This window comes from Somniosus microcephalus, unplaced genomic scaffold (genome assembly GCF_052327205.1).
Source record: "Somniosus microcephalus isolate GS21.2 unplaced genomic scaffold, FLI_Smic_1.0 unresolved_chr2, whole genome shotgun sequence".
Taxonomy (NCBI): Eukaryota; Metazoa; Chordata; class Chondrichthyes; order Squaliformes; family Somniosidae; genus Somniosus; species Somniosus microcephalus.
Genome location: NW_028225180.1, coordinates 81197832 through 81223148, shown reverse-complemented (window position 1 = coordinate 81223148; position 25317 = coordinate 81197832). Strand labels below are relative to the sequence as shown.

Sequence of the window (25317 nt, the reverse complement as noted above, 5' to 3'; positions counted from 1 at the left end):
ATCACTCCGTGAAGGACGATAGAGTCTAAGAGGAACAAAAGGACGTCCAGCTCTCGATAAACCACACTCTGACGTGTACTATTCCAGCCTGTAACTCACTCCCTGGTATCTGTTATTCTATATATAAACCCCCTGAACCCCTCGATTAGATTCCAGCCTGTAACTCACTCCCGGGTATCCTGTTATTCTATATATAAACCCCCCGAACCCCTCGATTAGATTCCAGCCTGTAACTCACTCCCGGGGTATCTGTTATATACGCCACTAGAATCTGTGCAGTGGCCACTAGTTGAGAGGGTGGGTGTGGTTGAATCGAGTGTCGCTCTCCTTCACCGTCCCAGGGTGGGGGATGTTGGGCATCCCACGCCTGAACCTCGAACCATGTCCCAGGAGCCCGGTCCGTGGAGGCAGTGTGGGTTTGAACGGGGAGCTCTGTTCCTGGGCTGGCACAACACGGCCTCGCGGGGAAAGTGCCCGGGGCCAGAATGTCGATGGAGTTTGAGATGGTTCTTGTCAAGCCGGCAGTGCGGACCTAGATCCCGGGTTCACTGCTGCTCCCAAGAGTGCCAGGGTTGGAAGGTCTCGTTCTCCCCGCCCTCCACCGCCTCTCTCCTGTCTCTCTCCAGCCTCCCCCCCCCCCCCCGCCCCCCGAGAGACCCCTCGACGGCGATGCTGCTCCTCTCCGATACCAGCATCTCTGCCCGCGTCCCACCCACCGACTGCTGCCACAGCACCCTCGCTGCCATCATCACTGAGGTCCCTCCATCAGACCGAGAGACTCCGAGGGCTGCAAGTGACTCAGTGATGTCAGGAGCCTTTTCATTTCGGTTCTCCTTTTTCCCCGTGTTCCCACTCCGACACGAGCCCTTCTCATGCTTTTCCTTCCATTTCCTCCCTCCTCTTTTGAAGATCCTCACTTTCTCACTGGGGTACGGGTTCCACAGACGCTGACTCTCACTGGGGTACGGGTTCCACACACACTGACTCTCACTGGGGTACGGGTTCCACACACACTGACTCTCACTGGGGTACGGGTTCCACACACACTGACTCTCACTGGGGTATGGGTTCCACACACACTGACACTCACTGGGGTACGGGTTCCACACACACTGACTCTCACTGGGGTACGGGTTCCACACACACTGACTCTCACTGGGGTACGGGTTCCACACACACTGACTCTCACTGGGGTACGGGTTCCACACACACTGACACTCACTGGGGTACGGGTTCCACACACACTGACTCTCACTGGGGTACGGGTTCCACACACACTGACTCTCACTGGGGTACGGGTTCCACACACACTGACTCTCACTGGGGTACAGGTTCCACAGGCACTGACTCTCACTGGGGTACGGGTTCCACACACACTGACTCTCACTGGGGTACGGGTTCCACAGACACTGACTCTCACTGGAGTACGGGTTCCACACACACTGACTCTCACTGGGGTACGGGTTCCACAGACACTGACTCTCACTGGGGTACGGGTTCCACAGACACTGACTCTCACTGGAGTACGGGTTCCACACACACTGACTCTCACTGGGGTACGGGTTCCACACACACTGACTCTCACTGGGGTACGGGTTCCACAGACACTGACTCTCACTGGGGTATGGGTTCCACACACACTGACACTCACTGGGGTACGGGTTCCACAGACACTGACAGGACAGTGTAGAGGAAGCTTTACTCTGTATTTAACCTGTGCTGTCCCTGTCTTGGGAGTGTTTGATGGGACAGTGTAGGGGGAGCTTTACTCTGTATCTAACCCGTGCTGTACCTGCCCTGGTAGTGTTTGATGGGACAGTGTAGAGGGAGCTTTGCTCTGTATCTAACCCGTGCTGTACCTGCCCTGGGAGTGTTTGATGGGACAGTGTAGAGGGAGCTTTACTCTGTATCTAATCCGTGCTGTACCTGCCCTAGGAGTGTTTGATGGGACAGTGTAAAGGAAGCTTTACTCTGTATCTAACCCGTGCTGTACCTGCCCTGGGAGTGTTTGAAGGGGACAGTGTAGAGGGTGCTTTACTCTGTATCTAACCCGTGCTGTACCTGCCCTGGGAGTGTTTGATGGGACAGTGTAGAGGGAGCTTTACTCTGTATCTAACCCGTGCTGTACCTGCCCTGGGAGTGTTTGATGGGACAGTGTAGAGGGTGCTTTACTCTGTATCTAACCCGTGCTGTACCTGCCCTGGGAGCATTTGATGGGACAGTGTAGAGGGAGCTTTACTCTGTATCTAACCCGTGCTGTACCTGCTCTGGGAGTGTTTGATGGAACAGTGTAGAGGGAGCTTTACTCTGTATCTAACCCGTGCTGTACCTGCCCTGGGAGCATTTGATGGGACACGGGCGGGGGGGGGCCTGAAATTGAATATGGTGAATTCTGCAATCCTGAGCTCAGACGATGTCCTTTTAACTGCGATGCGTTCTGTGAGCAGTGGGCCGTTCTCTCTGCTCCGAGTGGGCGGCAGTCATACTCAAGCGGGGGTTGGAGCGTGTTGGTGGAGTGAGTGGCCTTCGATTCTCGTGCCGGTGCCCTAACACCATGGCCTGACCTCCAACAGAAGCCATTCATTAATCACTCCAGCAATGCAGGGCAGTTAGCCTAACGACCTACTGAGTAAGTCACCAGTGACTGTGGGCTGCACCAACTCTTCAGCCTGAAGACATTGGGCGGGGGGCGGTAGGGCGGGGGTCCGACTCTGTCAGCTGTGCCTCTGCCTCCGGCAGGGACCTGTCACCATGCACCAAGCTGGTGAGAAGTCCACAGGTCTATAGTGTGCCTGGCCCATCTCACTCTCTCGCTCTCTCTCTCTCTCTCTCAAGCTCTGACACACTTCATGCCCTTTATTCAGCAGTGGCTCAGTGGGTAACAGACTCGCCTTTCCGTCAGAAGGTTGTGGGTTCAAGTCCCACTCCAGGGACTTGTGCACATAAAGCTAGGCTGACAGTCCCAGTGCAGTACTGAGGGAGCGCCGCACTGTCGGAGGGGTGGTACTGAGGGAGCGCCGCACTGTCGGAGGGGCAGTACTGAGGGAGCGCCGCACTGTCGGAGGGGTGGTACTGAGGGAGCGCCGCACTGTCGGAGGGGCAGTACTGAGGGAGTGCCGCACTGTCGGAGGGGTGGTACTGAGGGAGCGCCGCACTGTCGGAGGGGCAGTACTGAGGGAGCGCCGCACTGTCGGAGGGGCGGTACTGAGGGAGCGCCGCACTGTCGGAGGGGCGGTACTGAGGGAGCGCCGCATTGTCGGAGGGGCAGTACTGAGGGAGCGCCGCACTGTCGGAGGGGCAGTACTGAGGGAGCGCCGCACTGTCGGAGGGGCGGTACTGAGGGAGCGCCGCACTGTCGGAGGGGCGGTACTGAGGGAGCGCCGCACTGTCGGAGGGGCGGTACTGAGGGAGCGCCGCACTGTCGGAGGGGCAGTACTGAGGGAGCGCCGCACTGTCGGAGGGGCGGTACTGAGGGAGCGCCGCACTGTCGGAGGGGCGGTACTGAGGGAGCGCCGCACTGTCGGAGGGGCGGTACTGAGGGAGCGCCGCATTGTCGGAGGGGCAGTACTGAGGGAGCGCCGCATTGTCGGAGGGGCAGTACTGAGGGAGCGCCGCACTGTCGGAGGGGCGGTACTGAGGGAGCGCCGCACTGTCGGAGGGGCGGTACTGAGGGAGCGCCGCACTGTCGGAGGGGCGGTACTGAGGGAGCGCCGCATTGTCGGAGGGGCAGTACTGAGGGAGCGCCGCACTGTCGGAGGGGCGGTACTGAGGGAGCGCCGCACTGTCGGAGGGGCAGTACTGAGGGAGCGCCGCACTGTCGGAGGGGCAGTACTGAGGGTGTGCAGTACTAAGGGTGCGCCGCACTGTCGGAGGGGTGGTACTGAGGGAGCGCCGCATTGTCGGAGGGGCAGTACTGAGGGAGTGCCGCACTGTCGGAGGGGCAGTACTGAGGGAGTGCCGTACTGTTGGAGAGGGCAGTACCGAGGGAGCGCCGCACTGTCGGAGGGGCGGTACCGAGGGAGCGCCGCACTGTCGGAGGGGCGGTACCGAGGGAGCGCCGCACTGTCGGAGGGGCGGTACTGAGGGAGCGCCGCACTGTCGGAGGGGCGGTACTGAGGGAGCGCCGCACTGTCGGAGGGGCAGTACTGAGGGAGCGTCGCACTGTCGGAGGGGCAGTACTGAGGGAGCGCCGCACTGTCGGAGGGGCAGTACTGAGGGAGCGCCGCACTGTCGGAGGGGCGGTACCGAGGGAGCGCACACTGTCGGAGGGGCGGTACTGAGGGAGCGCCACACTGTCGGAGGGACGGTACTGAGGGAGCGCCACACTGTCGGAGGGGCGGTACTGAGGGAGCGCCACACTGTCGGAGGGACGGTACTGAGGGAGCGCCACACTGTCGGAGGGGCGGTACTGAGGGAGCGCCACACTGTCGGAGGGGCGGTACTGAGGGAGCGCCACACTGTCGGAGGGACGGTACTGAGGGAGCGCCACACTGTCGGAGGGGCGGTACTGAGGGAGCGCCACACTGTCGGAGGGACGGTACTGAGGGAGCGCCACACTGTCGGAGGGGCGGTACTGAGGGAGCGCCGCACTGTCGGAGGGGCGGTACCGAGGGAGCGCCGCACTGTCGGAGGGGCGGTACTGAGGGAGCGCCGCACTGTCGGAGGGGCAGTACTGAGGGAGCGCCGCACTGTCGGAGGGGCGGTACCGAGGGAGCGCACACTGTCGGAGGGGCGGTACTGAGGGAGCGCCACACTGTCGGAGGGACGGTACTGAGGGAGCGCCACACTGTCGGAGGGGCGGTACTGAGGGAGCGCCGCACTGTCGGAGGGGCGGTACTGAGGGAGCGCCGCACTGTCGGAGGGGCAGTACTGAGGGAGCGCCGCACTGTCGGAGGGACGGTACTGAGGGAGCGCCACACTGTCGGAGGGGCGGTACTGAGGGAGCGCCGCACTGTCGGAGGGACGGTACTGAGGGAGCGCCACACTGTCGGAGGGGCGGTACTGAGGGAGCGCCGCACTGTCGGAGGATGAGAGGTTAAACCGAGGCCCCGTCTGCTCTCTCAGGTGGATGTTAAAGATCCCACGGCCACTATTTTGAAGAAGAGCAGGGGAGTTCTCCCCAGTGTCCTGGGGCCAATATTTATCCCTGAACCAACATCACTAAAACAGATTATCTGGTCATTATCACGTCGCTTTATGTGGGAGCTTGCTGTGTGCAAATTGGCTCCCTACATTACAACAGTGACTACACTTGAAAAGTACTTCATTGGCTGTAAAGCACTTTGGGACGTCCTGAGGTCGTGAAAGGCGCTATAGAAATGCCAGTCTTTTTAAGACTGGAATGGAGAGAGGGTGCGGGCAGGACTTTCATGACCTTTTTAAGAGGGCAGAAGTGGGGCCCGGAAAATCATGGTGCCACATCACCACCTGTTGGCACCTGGCGGGACTGCAGCAGCAACGGGTGGGTGAAGTGAGGCTCCCATTCCTACCCCACTTCGGGACGTCCCAAAGCGCTTCTACAGCCCATGAAGCACTTTTCTTTTGAGATGCGGTCACTGTTGTAATGTAGGAAACGCGGCAGCTGATTAGCGCACAGCAAGATCCCGCAGACGGCAATGAGATAATGACCGGATCATCTTGGCGGGGGGGGGTTTTGGTCAAGAGATAAATATTGGGCCGAGGACTCCCGCCCCGCCCCGCCCTTCTTTCAAATAGTGGCCACGGGATCTGTTGCGTCCTCCCGAGAGGGCGGAAGGGGTCCCGGGCCAGCGAGACCGGAGCGGAGAGAAGGCTGGGGGCCTCCGCCTATCGGAGCAGCCCGCTTCTCCGACACCGCTCCTGGCGGCTTCACCCCAGGAAGTGGAAATTTCCAAACCCCTCCGGCTGTTCCGTTTGCGATCTCCGCTGTTGATGTTTTGATTCGGTCACTGCGGATATTTTAACTCATTCTTAATCTCTTTGGAGCTGGCCTCGTACAATGTGTGCTGTCCTGCGAACGTAGGAACAGGAGGAGGCCGTTCAGCCCCTCGAGCCTGTTCCCCCATTCAATGAGATCACGGCTGATCTGTGACCTAACTCCATCCACCCGCCTTTGTCCCGTATCCCTTTAATACCTTTGCTTAACAGAAAGCTATCAATCTCAGATTTAAAATTAACAATTGGCCCAGCATCAGTTGCCGTTTGCGGAAGAGAGTTCCAAACTTCTCCCACCCTTTGTGTGTAGAAGTGTTTCCTAACTTCACTCCTGAAAGGTCTGGCTCTAATTTTTAGACTCTGCCCCCTAGTCCTAGAATCCCCAACCAGCGGAAATAGTTTCTCTCTCTCTACCCTATCTGTTCCCCTTAATATCCTGAAAACTTCGATCAGATCTCCCCTTAACCTTCTGAATTCCAGGGAATACAACCCTAGTTTGTGTAATCTCTCCTCGTAACTTAACCCTTGGAGTCCAGGTGTGTTTCTATGTTGTACCCGGTTGGGTCTGCGCGGGTGTGTGTGTGGGTTTATACGCTGTACCGGGGGGGGGGGTGTGTGCGGGTTTATACGCTGTACTGGGGCGTGTGTGCGGGATTATACGCTGTACTGGGGCGTGTGTGTGGGTTTATACGCTGTACCGGGGCGTGTGTGCGGGATTTTCGCTGTACTGGGGCGTGTGTGTGGGTTTATACGCTGTACTGGGGCGTGTGTGCGGGTTTATACGCTGTACCGGGGGGGGGGGGGGGGGTTTATACGCTGTACTGGGCGTGTGTGTGTACGGGTTTATAGGCTGTACTGGGCGTGTGTGTGCGCATGGGTTTATACGCAGCCTGTTGTGTAGACTGTCTGCCTGCAGGTTCAGGACAAGTGGTCAATGTCATCTCTCTAGTGCGAAAGGTGCAGGTCGGGTAGACGCCGTATTTCCAGACAGAATTTCCCCCTCTCTCAACATCCTGGGGATTACCATTGACCAGAAACTTAACTGGACCAGCCACATAAATACTGTGGCAACAAGAGCAGGCCAGAGGCTGGGTATTCTGCGGCGAGTGTCTCACCTCCTGACTCCCCAAAGCCTTTCCACCATCTACAAGGCACAAGTCAGGAGTGTGGTGGAATACTCTCCACTTGCCTGGATGAGTGCAGCTCCAACAGCACTGAAGAAGCTCGACACCATCCAGGACAAAGCAGCCCGCTTGATTGGCACCCCATCCACCACCTTAAACATTCACTCCCTCCACCACCGGCGCACCGTGGCTGCAGTGTGTACCATCTACAAGATGCACTGCAGCAACTCACCAAGGCTTCTTCGGCAGCACCTCCCAAACCCGCGACCTCTTCCACCTAGAAGGACAAGGGCAGCAGGCACATGGGAACACCACCACCTCCAAGTTCCCCTCCAAGTCACACACCTTGTTCTGGAGGGGCAGTACTGAGGGAGCGCCGCACTGTCGGAGGGGCGGTGCTGAGGGAGCGCCGCACTGTCGGAGGGGCGGTGCTGAGGGAGCGTCGCACTGTCGGAGGGGCAGTACTGAGGGAGTGCCGCACTGTCGGAGGGGCAGTGCTGAGGGAGCACCGCACCGTCGGAGGGGCAGTACTGAGGGAGCGCCGCACTGTCGGAGGGGCAGTACTGAGGGAGCGCTGCACTGTCGGAGGGGCAGTACTGAGGGAGTGCTGCACTGTCGGAGGTGCCGTCTTTCGTATGAGACGTTAAACCAAGGCCCCGTCTGCTCTCCCACGGCCACTATTGGAAGAAGAGCAGGGGGAGTTCTCCCCGGTGTCCTGGGGCCAATATTTATCCCTCAACCAACATCACTGAAACAGATGATCTGGTCATTATCACATTGCTGGTTGTGGGAGCTTGCTGTGAGTAAATTAGCTGCTGTGTTTCCCACATTACAACAGTGACCACATTTCAAAAGTACTTCATTGGCTGTAAAGCGCTTTGGGACATCCTGAGGTTGTGAAAGGCGCTATAGAAATGCAAGACTTTCTTTCTTTCTTTCTCGTATGGGGACTGAGCAATGCTCCAGCCCTGTGTGGGGGAGCCCGTCAGGGATTTGGGGTCAATTCGGGGTTGGACGTGCTGCTCTAAGGGGGAGACGGAGCTGTTACCGGCGACTGTGCAACTCACACACCCACCTGCTAATTCCGCCTCGATTTTGAGAATTGGGCAGTGGGAGGGAGGTCAGCCTGGAGCCGTGACCTGGGGCTCCGATGTGACTCGGGGTCTGACTCTGTCGGAGTCTCGCTTCAGCTCGTTGCTGCTGTTGTAACTTTAAAAGATTTTTTACATCTGAAATTCTACAAACTGACGTTTAATCTCTCTCTTTCCTTTTAGCCTTCACATTATCCGCAGGAGGCCCAGCAACAATCGCATCAAGGTACGAGGCAGTAAATGTTCTTCGATTTTACTGCTTGCTCCCAGGGCAGGTACAGCACAGGTTAGATACAGAGTAAAGCTCCCTCTACACTGTCCCATCAAACACTCCCAGGGCAGGTACAGCACGGGTTAGATACAGAGTAAAGCTCCCTCTACACTGTCCCATCAAACACTCCCAGGGCAGGTGCAGCACGGGTTAGATACAGTGTGAAGCTCCCTCTACACTGTCCCATCAAACACTCCCAGGGCAGGTACAGCACGGGTTAGATACAGAGTAAAGCTCCCTCTACACTGTCCCATCAAACACTCCCAGGGCAGGTACAGCACGGGGTTAGATACAGAGTAAAGCTCCCTCTACACTGTCCATCAAACACTCCCAGGGCAAGGACAGCACGGGTTAGATACAGAGTAAAGCTCCCTCTACACTGTCCCATCAAACACTCCCAGGGCAGGTACAGCACGGGTTAGATACAGAGTAAAGCTCCCTCTACACTGTCCCATCAAACACTCCCAGGGCAGGTACAGCACGGGTTAGATACAGAGTAAAGCTCCCTCTACACTGTCCCATCAAACACTCCCAGGGCAGGTACAGCACGGGTTAGATACAGAGTAAAGCTCCCTCTAAACTGTCCCATCAAACACTCCCAGGGCAGGTACAGCACGGGTTAGATACAGAGTAAAGCTCCCTCTCCACTGTCCCATCAAACACTCCCAGGGCAGGTACAGCACGGGTTAGATACAGAGTAAAGCTCCCTCTACACTGTCCCATCAAACACTCCCAGGGCAGGTACAGCACGGGTTAGATACAGAGTAAAGCTCCCTCTAAACTGTCCCATCAAACACTCCCAGGGCAGGTACAGCACGGGTTAGATACAGAGTAAAGCTCCCTCTCCACTGTCCCATCAAACACTCCCAGGGCAGGTACAGCACGGGTTAGATACAGAGTAAAGCTCCCTCTACACTGTCCCATCAAACACTCCCAGGGCAGGTACAGCACGGGTTAGATACAGAGTAAAGCTCCCTCTACACTGTCCCATCAAACACTCCCAGGGCAGGTACAGCACGGGTTAGATACAGAGTAAAGCTCCCTCTACACTGTCCCCATCAAACACTCCCAGGGCAGGTACAGCACGGGTTGGATACAGAGTAAAGCTCGCTCTACGATGTCCCTGTTTCACACATGTACTCTGTCTCTCTCTTACGCACACACACAATATAAGTTGTCTACATGCCATTCGACTGCAGTCATTACCCACTCGGGCCCTCTGCTATGTCCTGATATTGATATGTTGGGGGTGATGGTGAATCAGCATAAATTCTGGATCAAGAGGCCTTGTATTATTTTCTCCTCTCTGCTGTCCCAAGACCAACTGGCACTGCCCATCCCGTGGGCAGTTTGGGTTTCTCTGGCCCACGTGCCAGAGCTGATTGCAGCCTCCGTCCACGCTGCCTATTAAAAGCCCCTCTCCTCCCTCGCTGGCTGTCCCTGAACCCACGGCTTCACTGCGGCAAAAATGATCAAACATTCGCCAACATTTTCGGAAAACATTCTGTCGGGGTCCAACGCAGGTTTCGAGAGGGACGGAGACGGGCACAAGCGGGAGAGAGCGAGGGAGACAGAGCTGGAAACACTCAGCCGGTCAGACTGTGTGTGTGGAGAGAGAAACAGAGTTCACGTTTCAGCACGATGACCTTATGAAAAGTCGCCTGTCCTGATATCTCCTTTCTGACGAAGGGTCATCGACCTGAAACGTTAACTCTGGTTTTTCTCTCTCCACAGATGCTGCCTGACCTGCTGAGTGTTTCCAGCATTTTTCTGTTTTTATTTCAGGTTTCCAGCATCCGCAGTACTTTGATTTTTGTTTGAGAGATAGAGAGAGACAAATAGACTGACACATGCACACACACCGAGAGAGGGACGCAGATAGAGTCTGGTTAAAGTCTTGCGATTTCTCTATCCCCGCGTTTCAGCAGGTCCTCCCACTGCCGATCTGTGTATCATTGAGTCTGGGTGTCAAATAACTGGTGTGTTGAGGAATTGGCCGGTAACATGAGCTCTGTGTTGAAGCAAACTACAATTCCTGTGCTTACCTTGGCACGTCCCACTCACTGCTAACCTACTTCACATGGGGTGCGCAGAGGGTGCTGCTGTGTTGGATGGGGAGAAATGATCGTAATGCAGCTGTTCCTTCCATATCATCGCCTCGACCTCTGCCCTGTATTGACATCAACTCGCGTCCCAGGGCGGGTACAGCATGGGTTAGATACAGAGTAAAGCTCCCTCTACACTGTCCCATCAAACACTCCCAGGACAGGTACAGCATGGGTTAGATACAGAGTAAAGCTCCCTCTACACTGTCCCATCAAACACTCCCAGGGCAGGTACAGCACGGGTTAGATACAGAATAAAGCTCCCTCTACACTGTCCCATCAAACACTCCCAGGGCAGGTACAGCACGGGTTAGATACAGAGTAAAGCTCCCTCTACACTGTCCCATCAAACACGCCCAGGGCAGGTACAGCACGGGTTAGATACAGAGTAAAGCTCCCTCTACACTGTCCCATCAAACACTCCCAGGGCAAGTACACGGGTTAGATACAGAGTAAAGCTCCCTCTACACTGTCCCATCAAACACTCCCAGGGCAGGTACAGCACGAGGTTAGATACAGACTAAAGCTCCCTCTACACTGTCGCATCAAACACTCCCAGGGCAAATACACGGGTTAGAGACACCTCCCTGCGTACTCTCAGATACCCGGGAGTGAGTTACAGGCTGGAATCTAATCGAAGGGTTCGGGGGCTTTATATATAGAATAACAGATACCCAGGAGTGACTGTGAGTCTCTGTCTCACAAGAATGGAAAGGTTTCGGATTGTGAGCTGGGGGGATGGGGGGATTGTGACGGGGGGATTGTGATTGGGGGCGACGGGGGGATTGTGAGGGGGGAGCGGATTGTGATTAGGGGGCGTGGATTGCGAGCCGCACACACTGAGCAGAGCTGACCTTTCTCTCCGCAGCCATGACCTGGATGGATGTCTACTGGCGATCGGTCTGCCAGACCCGCGAGACCCTGGTCGCCATCAATGGCGAGTACCCCAATGAGGTCGAGTACCTCTTCGTGCCGTCCTGCGTCCTCCTGACCCGCTGCTCCGGCTGCTGTAACGACGAACAGCTCAAGTGCGTCCCGACGGACACTGACACCATCCTCATGCAGGTAAACGCCTCCCCCACCGCCCTCTGCCCACCGTCACAAGAACCGCACCCCCCCCCCGCCCCCCCCACCCCATCACAACACACCCGAGCAGCAAGTCAAAAAAAGACTTTCTGCAGCCCCTGTCACCACCTCCGGACGTCCCAAAGCACTTTACAGCCAATGAAGTACTTTTTGAAATACCTTTTAACGTCTCATCTGAATGACAGCCCCTCCGACAGTGCGGCGCTCCCTCAGTACTGCCCATCCGACAGTGCGGCGCTCCCTCAGTACTGCCCCTCCGACAGTGCGGCGCTCCCTCAGTACTGCCCTCCGACAGTGCGGCGCTCCCTCAGTACTGCCCCTCCGACAGTGCGGCACTCCCTCAGTACCGCCCCTCTGACAGTGCGGCGCTCCCTCAGCACCGCCCCTCCGACAGTGCGGCGCGCCCTCAGCACCGCCCCTCCGACGGTGCGGCGCTCCCTCGGCACCGCCCCTCTGACAGTGCGGCACTCCCTCGGCACCGCCCCTGCGACGGTGCGGCGCTCCCTCAGCACCGCCCCTCCGACAGTGCGGCGCGCCCTCAGCACCGCCCCTCCGACGGTGCGGCGCTCCCTCGGCACCGCCCCTCTGACGGTGCGGCGCTCCCTCAGCACCGCCCCTCCGACAGTGCGGCGCTCCCTCAGTACTGGCACTGCGAGTGTCGGCCTGCATTATGTGCTCGGGCCTCTGGAGTAGGATTTGAATCCACAACCTTCTGACTCAGAGAGTGCTACCCACTGAGCCACGGCTGAAAGACTGGGTCTAAAGATTGTGTCGCTTAATGCAAGTCCAGCTATTCCCTCCTTTATTATATAATAACGCACCTTGTGTCGCTGGGTATAACACCTTGTATTTATTCGTAACACACGGTGTATTATTATATAATAGTGCAGGGTGTGTTGGGGTTTGTGTCCGCATGCAGGTGTCCGGAAATGTCTCTGGGTTCCAGATTCTTGCCCGTGTTAGATCCGTGATTCTTTAAATAGGATGTTTCCCCAAGAACTACACGGATGCTGTAACTTAACAATCAACAGGTGTTTAATAGAGTAGAGTAGTCTCAAGACTGAAGTACAGAAGCCTGCTCCGGCTTTATATACAGGTGTGGTCACTGCCGGTACTACAGTATACAGGAGCTGTAAAACAGTTCTCTCTTAAAGGTACATACACAACAATTCCTCCCCTTTTAGATTAACAGTACCATAACATTCATTTAACAATTAACATTTTTAACATGCAACATTAACTGAAAATAGTCCATTTATAAATTCAGTCTTTGGGGCAGCTTCCTGATCCTTTCTGGATAGCGCCTTCCCTGAGGTTCTTGTTCTTGGTGCGGAGGCGATTCTGGCACCCTTTTGTCGGTTAGTTCATCAGTTTTCACTGCTATTGTTTCTGAGTTAGATGCTACCGGTATGTCGGGTTCATCCCCAGGTACGCGAGACATGGGGTTGACTCGTTCCTGTGACGCTAAGATCTGGTCGACGTGGCGTCTCACAATGTTCTCCCCGACATCCACTGTGTACATTAATGGCCCCTGCCGTGTGCATATCGTTCCGGGTTGCCATTTCTCTGTTCGGTCGTCACGGGCCAAGACTGGTTGTCCTACATTGAAGCTCCTTGTCAGCTTCTCATTGATGTGCTGGAATTGTTTATCCTCAACATTTCTTCGCACATTTGGTCTGAGCAAATCCAGACGAGATCTCAACCTTCGGTTAAAGAACATCATGGCCGGGGTCTGGTTGGTAACTGCACGCGTCGCATTTCTGTAGGCTAACAGGAAATTGTCCACCTTATGCTATAGTGGAATTTCATCATCGCACATGGCCTTTATCGCCTTTTTAAAGGTTTGTACGAACCTCTTAGCCAATCCATTTGTGGCTGGATGATACGGGGCGGATGTGTAATGCCTTACCCCATTCCTTCTCACAAATTTCCAAAACTCTTCGGACACAAACTGTGGTCCATTATCAGAGCAAATCTGCTCTGGCAAGCCGTTCCTGGCAAATATGGTCCGTAGGACTGCAATCGTTTTCTCTGTAGTGGTTGAGGACATTTTTATCACCTCAGGCCATTTCGAGTGCGCATCCACTGCTATTAAGAACATTGAGTCCATGAAGGGACCAGCAAAATCAATATGCACCCGTTGCCATGGAGAGGAGGGCCACTCCCATGGGTGTAGAGGGGCATGTGGTGGTGCATTTTGGACCTTCTGGCATCCTGAGCAGCTCTTGGTTAGGTCTTCGATTTGTTGATCAATCCCCGGCCACCACACATAAGCCCTAGCAAGGCTTTTCATTTTTACCCCTCCCAGATGACCTTCGTGAAGCTCATTGAGCACTCTCTCCCTTAACTTGGGTGGAATTACCACTCGGGATCCACACATCACTGTCCCCTGGCATACTGACAGCTGTTCTCTTCTGGATGAGAATGCTGGCAACAGTGAGTCGCCATGTGTTGGCCATCCCCTCACCGTCAAATCATATACCCGAGACAGTGTCGGATCATTGCGGGTCTCCTTCTCTATATCCGCGTTAGTTACGGGCAATCGTTCAATTATTGACGAATAAAATATCTCGATAGGGTCCACTGCTGGTGCTTCCTCCACAGTAGGCAGTGGCAAGCGTGATAGCCCATCAGCGTTTCCATGCTGTTTCGTGCCTTTATATTCTATTTCATTATTGGTTCGCCCCTAGAAAAAGGGACCATCTTTGTAACCGTTGTGCAGTCATCACCGGAACGCCCTTCTTTGGATTAAAGATGGAGACAAGTGGTTGGTGGTCAGTCAGCAAGGTGAACTTCTGCCCATGCAGATAGTGGTTGAATTTTTTTACTCCCCATACTAGGCTGAGGGCCTCCCTGTCGATCTGGGCGTAGTTGCGCTCGGCTGAGGTTAGTGACCGAGACGCAAAGGCTACTGGCCTCTCCAACCCGTCTGGGAATTTGTGCGACAGCACCGCTCCAATACCATAGGGTGCTGCATCACATGCCAACCGAATTGGTAGTGCTGGGTTGAAATGGGCCAACACCTCTTTTGATGTGATCAATTCTTTGCACTTCTGGAAAGCTCATTTACATTCATCATTCCACTTCCATGGTACCCCCGTTTGCAGTAGGGTGTTCAGTGGGTGTAGTACTGTTGACAAATTCGGCAAGAACTTATGGTAGTAGTTCACCAACCCGAGGAACGACCTCAGTTGTGACACATTTTCCGGTGCTGGAGCCTTGACAACTGCCTCAATCTTTTCAGGAGACTTATGTAACCCTTCTTCATCAATAATGTGGCCACAATACGAGATCTGCTTCTGGAAAAACTCGCACTTGTGGCGATTAGCTCGTAGCCCATATTCCTTTAATCTAGTGAGCACCTTCTCCAGGTTGGCGAGGTGATCACTGTCATTTTCGCCCGTGACCAGGATGTCGTCCAAATAACACTGGGTCCCTGGAATCCCTTGCAGGACTTGATCCATTGCCCTTTGCCAAATAGCCGGAGCCGATGCTACCCCGAACACCAGTCGGTTGTATTGATAGAGACCTTTATGAGTGTTGATCGTGAGGTATTGTTTCGAGGCTTCTTCTACCTCCATTTGCAAGTACGCCTGGGCCAGATCAATTTTGGTGAAGCGTTTACCTCCCGATAGCGAGGCGAAAATATCCTCAATCCGTGGAAGCGGATATTGTACAGTGTGAAGGACTGGGTTCACTGTCACCTTAAAATCCCCACAGATGCGGACCTTCTTTGGTTCCCCAGGCGTATTACTCAACGACCTCTTCATTACAGGGACGATGGGTGTAGCCCACTCGCTCCAGTCTACTTTGGACAGTACTCCTGAACGTTCCAACCCTTCCAGCTCTGCTTCAACGGCTGGTCGGATCGCATAAGGCACCGGTCTGGCCTTAAAAAAAACTTTGGACTTGCATTTTCCTCTATTTTAATCATTGCTGTTATGCCTTTTAGTGTTCCGAGTCCCTCCTGGAACACTTCTTGTGCGTCAGTTAGCATTTTTGACAGTCGTCCAGGTGTGGCGTCGTCATCCTTTTTGGCCTCAACCTTCAGTGCTTGTATGGAATGCCAATCTAATTGTATCTTCTGGATCTATTCACGTCCTAGTAGTGGTGGTCCTCCATCTGGCAATACATATAGGTCCATTTTAGGTATTTAATGGCCTTTGTATATCACTTTCACCCTTATTTTTCCTTTGGGGTAGACTTTTTGCCCCGTGTACGTCTTCAAGACAATCTCTGTAGCTTTCAAGGGTATATGTGGAAATAGCCGCTTGTAGTCCCTTTGGTTTATGACTGTTAGGGCTGATCCAGTGTCCAATTCCATTTTCACTTGGACTCCATCTATCTTGAGTGTGAGCCAGATAGTCTGGTGATCCTCCATTTTGGTTACCTTATGTAGTTTCAGACAACCCAGCTCCTTGCTTCCGGAGTCTGTATCATTTCCCTGTTCGTTTGAACTACTGTCCATCACCTTATGTACCTTTTTGTACTTCTCCTGTGGAGATTTCTTGCTGTTGGTTTTCTTCCCTGACCTGCAGACTCTTGCTATGTGTCCTGTTTTTCCACACTGTCTGCACACTTGGTCCTTGAACCAACAATCCTTCTGATCGTGTGTTGTTCTGCCGCAGCGATAACACTTCCCTGCTCCATATGACATTTCATTGGTGCCGTATTCTTGCGGTCTCCATTGTATCTCTGCAGCGCCCCGTGCAGCTTCTTCGTGTGATTCTGCCATGCTGAAAGCCTTGTCCAGCGTAAGATCCTTTTCTGATAAAAGCTGTTTCTGGGTTCCTTCACTTTGAAGCCCACACACAAACTTGTCCCTCTGATAGTCCCGCTCCAAACTGGCAGTGTTTCGATAACTTGCGCAGTTCCGTTAAGTACTCAGCATTACTTTCATCTTTATGCTGGTTCCTTTTGTGGAACTTAAATCTTTCTGCTATCAGCAGCGGTGTGGGGCTTAAGTGGTCCTGTAGGATTTCTACTATGCTTTCGAAATTCTTCTCCACAGGCTTCTCTGGGGTTATCAGGTTTCGCAGTAAGCCATAAGTTTTTGCACCCATGGAATTTAACAAAACCAGTGCTTTCCTAGCATCTGGCACTTCATTCGCCCTGCAGTACACCTCAATGTGTTCCACATATGTCGCCCAATCTTCGACTTCATTGTTGAACGCCGCGATACTGCCATTCTTCGCCATCCCTGGGTGTAATTTAACTGTCTAAATGGCGTCTCCCGCGCTCTCCCTTCTTCTCCGCTGGAACAAAATGGCGTCTCCCGCGCTTTCCTTCCTCCCCGCGCTCGCCCTTCTTCTCCGCTGCGGCTTCAAAAAAAATGGCGTCTCTCGCGCTCTCCCTTCTTCTCTGCGGCTCAATGGCGTCTCCCGCGTTCTCCCTTCTTCTCCCCGCGGACGCGGTTCAGCCCTTGAGCCCTGGCTGTGCTCTGCGCGATCTCCTGTGCGCCTTTCCCGTTGCCGTCGCTCGGTCCTGAACCCGGCTGCTGCTTTACCCTCTCTCTCTCTCTCTCTGCTTGTTTTTCCTCGACGCCGCTCGGTTCTTTAACCCCCAGCCGCGCCCTGTGCGCTTCACCCTCTCTCTTACCCCGTCGACGCTGCTCGGCTTTTCTACGCCGTCGGTCGGCTCCTGCCGCCGCTGTCCGGGAAGGGTGTGCGCTACACCTGTTGCCAGTCTGTTGCTGGATCGTCGTGGCTGGGGAACCAAGCCCGGCTCTCAACAGCCACTCCTGCGATGTTCACTTGCTGCCAGATGACTGGGTGGTTGCTCGTGGTCGACGCCCGTGCTTCTGGCCTCGGCTTTCTTCCACCGTCCTCCCGGAGCGACTCCTTGACGGGAAATGCAGAGTTGCAGGCAGATTTGAATCAACCTCGTCGCCACTGTTAGATCCGTGATTCTTTAAATAGGATGTTTCCCCAAGAACTACACGGAGGCTGTAACTTAACAATCAACAGGTGTTTACTAGAGTAGAGTAGTCTCAAGACTGAAGTACAGAAGCCTGCTCCAGCTTTATATACAGGTGTGGTCACTGCCGGTGCTACAGTATACAGGAGCTGTAAAACAGTTCTCTCTTAAAGGTACATACACAACAGCCTACTTTTTCTGAGCTTTTTATTTTAAATGTCTGATCGTGCAGCCATTTATAAAATTATTCCCATTTTCTCCTTTTACAGATTTTAAAAGTAAAACATCAAACGACTGACTTGGTAGAGATGTCCTTTACTCAGCATAGGCGCTGTGAATGCAGGTAAGGCTCAAATATCGATGCCCTCACCCAAGGCCCTGGCTGTGTGTGGGGGCCCTCCCTAATCCGAGGCCCAGGCTGTGTGTGGGGCCCTCCCTAATCCGAGGCCCAGGCTGTGTGTGGGGCCCTCCCTAACCCGGGGCCCAGGCTGTGTGTGGGCCCTCCCTAATCCGAGGCCCAGGCTGTGTGTGGGGCCCTCCCTAACCCGGGGCCCAGGCTGTGTGTGGGGCCCTCCCTCACCCAAGGCCTAGGCTGTGTGTGGGGCCCTCCCTAACCCGGGGCCCAGGTTGTGTGGGGCCCTCCCTCACCCAAGGCCCAGGCTGTGTGTGCGGCCCTCCCTAACCCAAGGCCCAGGCTGTGGGCGGCCCTCCCTAACCCGAGGCCCAGGCTGTGTGGGGCTCTCCCTAAACGAGGCCCAGGCTGTGTGTGCGGCCCTCCCTAACCCAAGGCCCAGGCTGTGGGCAGCCCTCCCTAACCTGAGGCCCAGGCTGTGTGGGGCCCTCCCTAACCCGAGGCCCAGGCTGTGTGGGGCCCTCCCTAACCCGAGGCCCAGGCTGTGTGTGGGGGGCCTCCCTAACCCAAGGCCCAGGCTGTGTGGGGAGCCCTCCCTAACCCGAGGCCCAGGCTGTGGGCGGCCCTCCCTAACCCGAGGCCCAGGCTGTGTGTGGGGGACCTCCCTAACCCAAGGCCCAGGCTGTGTGTGGGGGCCTCCCTAACCCAAGGCCCAGGCTGTGTGGGGGGCCCTCCCTAACCCGAGGCCCAGGCTGTGGGCGGCCCTCCCTAACCCAAGGCCCAGGCTGTGTGGGGCCCTCCCTCACCCAAGGCCCAGGCTGTGTGTGCGGCCCTCCCTAACCCGAGGCCCAGGCTGTGGGCGGGGCCCTCCCTAACCCGGGGCCCAGGCTGTGTGTGGGCCCTCCCTAATCCGAGGCCCAGGCTGTGTGTGGGGCCCTCCCTAACCCGGGGCCCAGGCTGTGTGTGGGGCCCTCCCTCACCCAAGGCCTAGGCTGTGTGTGGGGCCCTCCCTAACCCGGGGCCCAGGTTGTGTGGGGCCCTCCCTCACCCAAGGCCCAGGCTGTGTGTGCGGCCCTCCCTAACCCAAGGCCCAGGCTGTGGGCGGCCCTCCCTAACCCGAGGCCCAGGCTGTGTGGGGCTCTCCCTAAACGAGGCCCAGGCTGTGTGTGCGGCCCTCCCTAACCCAAGGCCCAGGCTGTGGGCAGCCCTCCCTAACCTGAGGCCCAGGCTGTGTGGGGCCCTCCCTAACCCGAGGCCCAGGCTGTGTGGGGCCCTCCCTAACCCGAGGCCCAGGCTGTGTGTGGGGGGCCTCCCTAACCCAAGGCCCAGGCTGTGTGGGGAGCCCTCCCTAACCCGAGGCCCAGGCTGTGGGCGGCCCTCCCTAACCCGAGGCCCAGGCTGTGTGTGGGGGACCTCCCTAACCCAAGGCCCAGGCTGTGTGTGGGGGACCTCCCTAACCCAAGGCCCAGGCTGTGTGGGGGGCCCTCCCTAACCCGAGGCCCAGGCTGTGGGCGGCCCTCCCTAACCCGAGGCCCAAGCTGTGGGCGGCCCTCCCTAACCCGAGGCCCAGGCTGTGTGTGGGGGACCTCCCTAACCCAAGGCCCAGGCTGTGTGGGGCCCTCCCTCACCCAAGGCCCAGGCTGTGTGTGCGGCCCTCCCTAACCCGAGGCCCAGGCTGTGGGCGGCCCTCCCTCACCCAAGGCCCAGGCTGTGTGTGCGGCCCTCCCTCACCCAAGGCCCAGGCTGTATGTGCGGCCCTGCAGCACTCCCCTGCCCAGGCTCAGTTGTGAAGGACACTCTCGGTGGAGCCTGTCCCCCAGCGAGCGTCGGGAGGAGAAAGGGGAGAATGTGACGGGGTGGTGGGATGCGTTGCCCGTGTTCCTGCGGCCTGAGATCGGGTCCTATGATGGCGGGGTGGGGCTGCTTACGTCAAGCGAGAGCTCCGTTATTTCTTCCTCGTCCAGCCCCTGGTGCACAAGGCTGAATCTTCTTGCGGTTGTGTCTACTCAGCAGTCTCCTGTGCGTAAATAGAAGGTTTCAGTTGGCTGAAGAGGAACTCGGCGATCTTGCTTCCAGATCTGGTTTCCTGCCTGTTTGAGGTCCCCTTCGCGCGTGACGGCCGATTATTTTTCAGGACCTTTTCCGATCACTCACGTGTCCTCCGCCACTCCCAGAACGTGCTGACAGTCTCCTTGGAAGCCCGTTTAAGGGAAGCGTTCAACCACAACCTTTATATAGCGCCTAAAATGTCCCAAGGTGCTTCACAGCAGAGTAATCGGACCGAAAATTGACACCGAGTCCCCTAAGGAGATATTAGGGATAGGTGACCAAAATATCTTTACTCTGTATCTAACCCATGCTGTACCACATGCTGATCCACAAACAGGACTGCCCTGGTAGATCCATCGTTTCAGTCTGGTCTTGCCCCACGGAACTTATCTCTTCCTACTTCGACTCTATCTTTTCTCCCCTTGTCCAGTCTCTTCCCACCTACATCCACGACTCTTCGGACGCCCTCCGCCACTTTAACAGTTTCCAGTTTCCTGGCCCCAACCGTCTCCTTTTCACTATGGACGTCCAATCCCTCTACACCTCCATCCCCCACCAGGATGGCCTGAGGGCGCTCCGCTTCTTCCTTGAACAGAGGCCCGACCAGTCCCCATCCACCACCACCCTCCTCCGCCTGGCTGAACTTGTTCTCACATTGAACAACTCCTCCTTTAACTCCACTCATTTCATCCAAATCAAAGGTGTTGCTATGGGAACCCGCATGGGTCCTAGCTATGCCTGCCTTTTCGTGGGATATGTGGAACACTCTTTGTTCCAGTCCTACTCGGGTCCCCTCCCTCACCTCTTTTTCCGATACATTGATGACTGTATCGGTGCAGTTTCCTGCTCTCGCCCTGAACTAGACAATTTCATTCACTTTGCCTCCAATTTCCACCCTTCCTTCACCTTCACATGGTCCATCTCTGACTCTTCCCTTCCCTTCCTCGACTTCTCCGTCTCCATCTCTGGGGATAGGTTATTGACCAATATTCACTACAAGCCCACTGACTCCCACAGCTACCTGGACTACACTTCCTCCCACCCCGCCTCCTGTAAGGACTCTATTCCATTCTCCCAGTTTCTCCGTCTCCGCCGCATCTGCTCCGACGATGCCACCTTCCACACCAGTGCTTCCGACATGTCTTCCGTCTTCCTCAACCGAGGATTCCCCTCTACCGTGGTTGACACGGCCCTCGACCGTGTCCGTTCTATCTCCCGCACTTCTGCCCTCACCCCTGCCCCTCCCTCCCGGAACCACGATAGGGTTCCCCTTGTCCTCACCTTTCACCCCACCAGCCTCCACATTCAACGGATCATCCTCCGGCATTTCCGCCACCTCCAACGTGATCCCACCACCAAACGCATCTTCCCCTCCTTCCCTTTCAGCATTCCGCAGGGACCGCTCTCTCCGAGACACCCTAGTCTATTCCTCTATCACCCCAAACAGCCCTTCCCCTTCGCCCGGCACCTTCCCGTGCAAGCGGAGGAGATGTAACACCTGCCCCTATACCTCCCCCCTTCCCACTGTCCAGGGCCCCAAACACCCCTTCCAGGTGAAACAGTGATTTACTTGTACTTCTTGCAATCTAGTATACTGTATTCGCTGCTCACGATGTGGTCTCCTCTACATTGGGGAGACCAAACGCAGATTGGGCGACCGCTTTGCGGAACACCTCCGTTCAGTCCGTAAGGGTGACCCCGAGCTTCCGGTCGCCTGTCATTTCAATTCACCGCTCCATTCCCACTCGGACCTCACCGTCCTTGGCCTCTTGTATTGTTCCACGGAAGCTCAACGTAAACTCGAGGAACAGCACCTCATCTTCCGATTAGGCACTTTACAGCTTTCCGGTCTCAATATCGAGTTCAACAATTTCAGATCATAACCTCGGCCCCTATTACTTTTTTACTTATAATTTTTATCCACACCTTTGTTTTGGTTTTTCCCTTCCCCCCCCCCCTTTCCTTTTTTTTCTCTCTCCCACATGGCAGCTGTCTCCCATTCTGCCAGTACATTTCACACCTAATCTAGAGCCGTCTTTTGTCTCCACTAGTCCGATCACCATCTCGTCTCGTTTTGAATACCTCTTAATGTCTCTTCACTTCTCTTTTGTTCTCTCCCAGCCTGGCCTCTTAATCTATTTCATTCCCTGTGCCTCTTTAGTCTTGACAAAGGGTTTTGACCCGAAACGTTGACTCTAATTTCTCTCCACGGATGTTGCCTAGCCTGCTGAGTTTTTCCAGCATTTTCTGTTGTTATTCCATGCTGTACCTGCCCTGGGAGTGTTTGATGGGACAGTGGAGAGGGAGCTTTACTCTGTATCTAACCCGTGCTGTACCTGCCCTGGGAGTGTTTGATGGGACGGTGTAGAGGGAGCTTTACTCTGTACCTAACCCGTGCTGTACCTGCCCTGGGAGTGTTTGATGGGACAGTGTAGAGGGAGCTTTACTCTGTACCTAACCCGTGCTGTACCTGCCCTGGGAGTGTTTGATGGGACGGTGTAGAGGGAGCTTTACTCTGTATCTAACCCGTGCTGTCCCTGCCCTGGGAGTGTTTGATGGGACGGTGTAGAGGGAGCTTTACTCTGTAACTAACCCGTGCTGTACCTGCCCTGGGAGTGTTTGATGGGACAGTGTAGAGGGAGCATTACTCTGTATCTAACCCGTGCTGTACCTGCCCTGGGAGTGTTTGATGGGACGGTGTAGAGGGAGCTTTACTCTGTATCTAACCCGTGCTGTACCTGCCCTGGGAGTGTTTGATGGGACAGTGTAGAGGGAGCTTTACTCTGTATCTAACCCATGCTGTACCTGCCCTGGGAGTGTTTGATGGGACAGTGTAGAGGGAGCTTTACTCTGTATCTAACCCGTGCTGTACCTGCCCTGGGAGTGTTTGATGGGACAGTGTAGAGGGAGCTTTACTCTGTATCTAACCCGTGCTGTGCGGCCCTGGGAGTGTTTGATGGGGACAGTGTAGAGGGAGCTTTACTCTGTATCTAACCTGTGCTGTACCTGCCCTGGGAGTGTTTGATGGGACAGTGTAGAGGGAGCTTTACTCTGTATCTAACCCATGCTGTACCTGCCCTGGGAGTGTTTGATGGGGACAGTGTAGAGGGAGCTTTACTCTGTATCTGCCCTCACCTTAATGGACATTAAAATTGCAGAAGGTCGTGGGTTCGAGCCCCATACCAGAGACTTGAGCCTGGGCCTCGGGTTAGGGAGGGCTGCCTCTACACTGTCCCATCAAACACTCCCAGGGCAGGTCAAAGAGGTCGGTTTTAAGGAGCGCCTTAAAGGAGAGAGAGAGGCGGAGAGGTTTAGGGAGGGAATTCCAGAGCTTAGGGTCCAGGCAGCTGACGGCATGGCCGCCAATGGTGGAGCGATTAAAATCAGAGATGGTCAAGAGGCCAGAATTGGAGGAGCGCAGAGATCTCGGAACAGTAAAATAAACCCCTTCCAACCCCAACAAGGGAGAGAGAGAGAGAGAGAGAGAGAGAGAGGACACTCAGGTTGTCCCAGATTTTCTTCATGTCGGTGGGGCAAGGTTGTGCCCTGTACCAGGGCTGGGCTTTCAGACACTGCTCGGGCCTTGGCTTAAACCTGTCTCTTTCATTCCCTTTTTAGACCAAAGAAAGATTTAAAAGAGGAACCAGCAAGGTAAGAACACTGATTTTATATTGTTATTACGCTGTGCACTGGGAAGTGCGAGGAATAAAGGACTCCCATTTCTATAGCGCCTTTCACGATCTCGGGACGTCCCAAAGCGCTTTACAACCAATGAAATACTTTTTGAAGTGTAGTCACTGTTGTATTGTGGGAAACGTGGCAGCCAATCTGCGCGCAGGAAGCTCCCACAGAAGAAAATGTGATAATGACCGGATCATCTGTTTTAGATGCTGATTGAGGGATAAATATTGGCCCCAGGACACCGGGGAGAACTCCCCTGCTCTTCTTCAAAATAGTGGCCGCATTTAACGCCTCATCCGAAAGATGGCACCTCTGACAGTGCAGCGCTCCCTCAGTATTGCACTAAGAATGTCAGCCTAGATTATGGGCTCAAGTCTGTGGAGTGGGGCTCGAACCCACGACCTTCTGTGATTTTAATGCCCATTAAGGTGAGGGCAGATACAGAGTAAAGCTCCCTCTACACTGTCCCATCAAACACCCCCAGGGCAGGTACAGCACGGGTTAGATACAGAGTAAAGCTCCCTCTACACTGTCCCATCAAACACTCCCAGGGCAGGTACAGCACGGGTTAGATACAGAGTAAAGCTCCCTCTACACTGTCCCGTCAAACATTCCCAGGGCAGGTACAGCACAGGTTAGATACAGAGTAAAGCTCCCTCTACACTGTCCCATCAAACACTCCCAGGGCAGGTACAGCACAGGGTTAGATACAGAGTAAAGCTCCCTCTACACTGTCCCATCAAACACTCCCAGGGCAGGTACAGCACGGGTTAGATACAGAGTAAAGCTCCCTCTACACTGTCCCATCAAACACTCCCAGGGCAGGTACAGCACGGGTTAGATACAGAGTAAAGCTCCCTCTACACTGTCCCGTCAAACACTCCCAGGGCAGGTACAGCACGGGTTAGATACAGAGTAAAGCTCCCTCTACACTGTCCCATCAAACACTCCCAGGGCAGGTACAGCACGGGGTTAGATACAGAGTAAAGCTCCCTCTACACTGTCCCATCAAACACTCCCAGGGCAGGTACAGCACGGGTTAGATACAGAGTAAAGCTCCCTCTACACTGTCCCGTCAAACACTCCCAGGGCAGGTACAGCACGGGTTAGATACAGAGTAAAGCTCCCTCTACACTGTCCCATCAAACACTCCCAGGGCAGGTACAGCATAGGTTAGATACAGAGTAAAGCTCCCTCTATGCAGCCACGACGCGCTTCATTCCCAAGCTCAGAACAGCACCCAAATCCCGAGAGTCTGTGGGTCGGAGGTCAACATTGAGGTGTCCAAGGGGGACGCTATCTCGGGTCAAATGTTAGACCCTCACTCAGGTGACACGACAGTACAGCAAAGTGGCCTTTGCCAGGTCGAGGCTCCAAGTTGTAAAGCTCAGTTGATCCGCAGATTGATGGGTGTGTGAGGGTGGGGGTCTGTAGCGCACAATACGGCGGGAGTGGCGGTGAGGTATTGTTGGGCCTGTTCGCTCCAGTTAAAACCATTCCAAGCGTGTAGGCCTTTGGAATCCGGTAGGAGAGATGGAGCGTGAGCAGGAGCAGGGGCTCCGGCAGATTGTATTTTCCACTCCTCCCTAACTCGGCCACTTTGGGCCCCATCGGCCACCCCGGCCTACTCTGCCCAGGCCGGGGATGGAGCCTGTGTTTGTGTGTGGGGCTCAGTACCAGACTGGGTGGGGCATTTGCCCCCTGACCCCTCAATGGCCACTTTCTGTCT

The 25317-nt window shown here is 55.3% G+C and overlaps 1 protein-coding gene across 4 annotated transcripts in view; it reads left to right on the top strand.

Annotated features, from left to right (window-relative positions):
- LOC147092898 (vascular endothelial growth factor A-like) overlaps nucleotides 1-25317 on the top strand; it is a 46276-nt gene that overhangs the window by 3103 nt on the left and 17856 nt on the right. For all 4 annotated transcript variants that reach the window (XM_085976190.1, XM_085976192.1, XM_085976191.1 and 1 more), the window contains exons 2-5: nucleotides 8312-8354; nucleotides 11373-11569; nucleotides 17776-17849; nucleotides 23526-23558. In XM_085976190.1, coding sequence (XP_085832316.1) covers nucleotides 8312-8354; nucleotides 11373-11569; nucleotides 17776-17849; nucleotides 23526-23558 — 347 coding nt within the window. The remainder of the gene's footprint in view (nucleotides 1-8311; nucleotides 8355-11372; nucleotides 11570-17775; nucleotides 17850-23525; nucleotides 23559-25317) is intronic.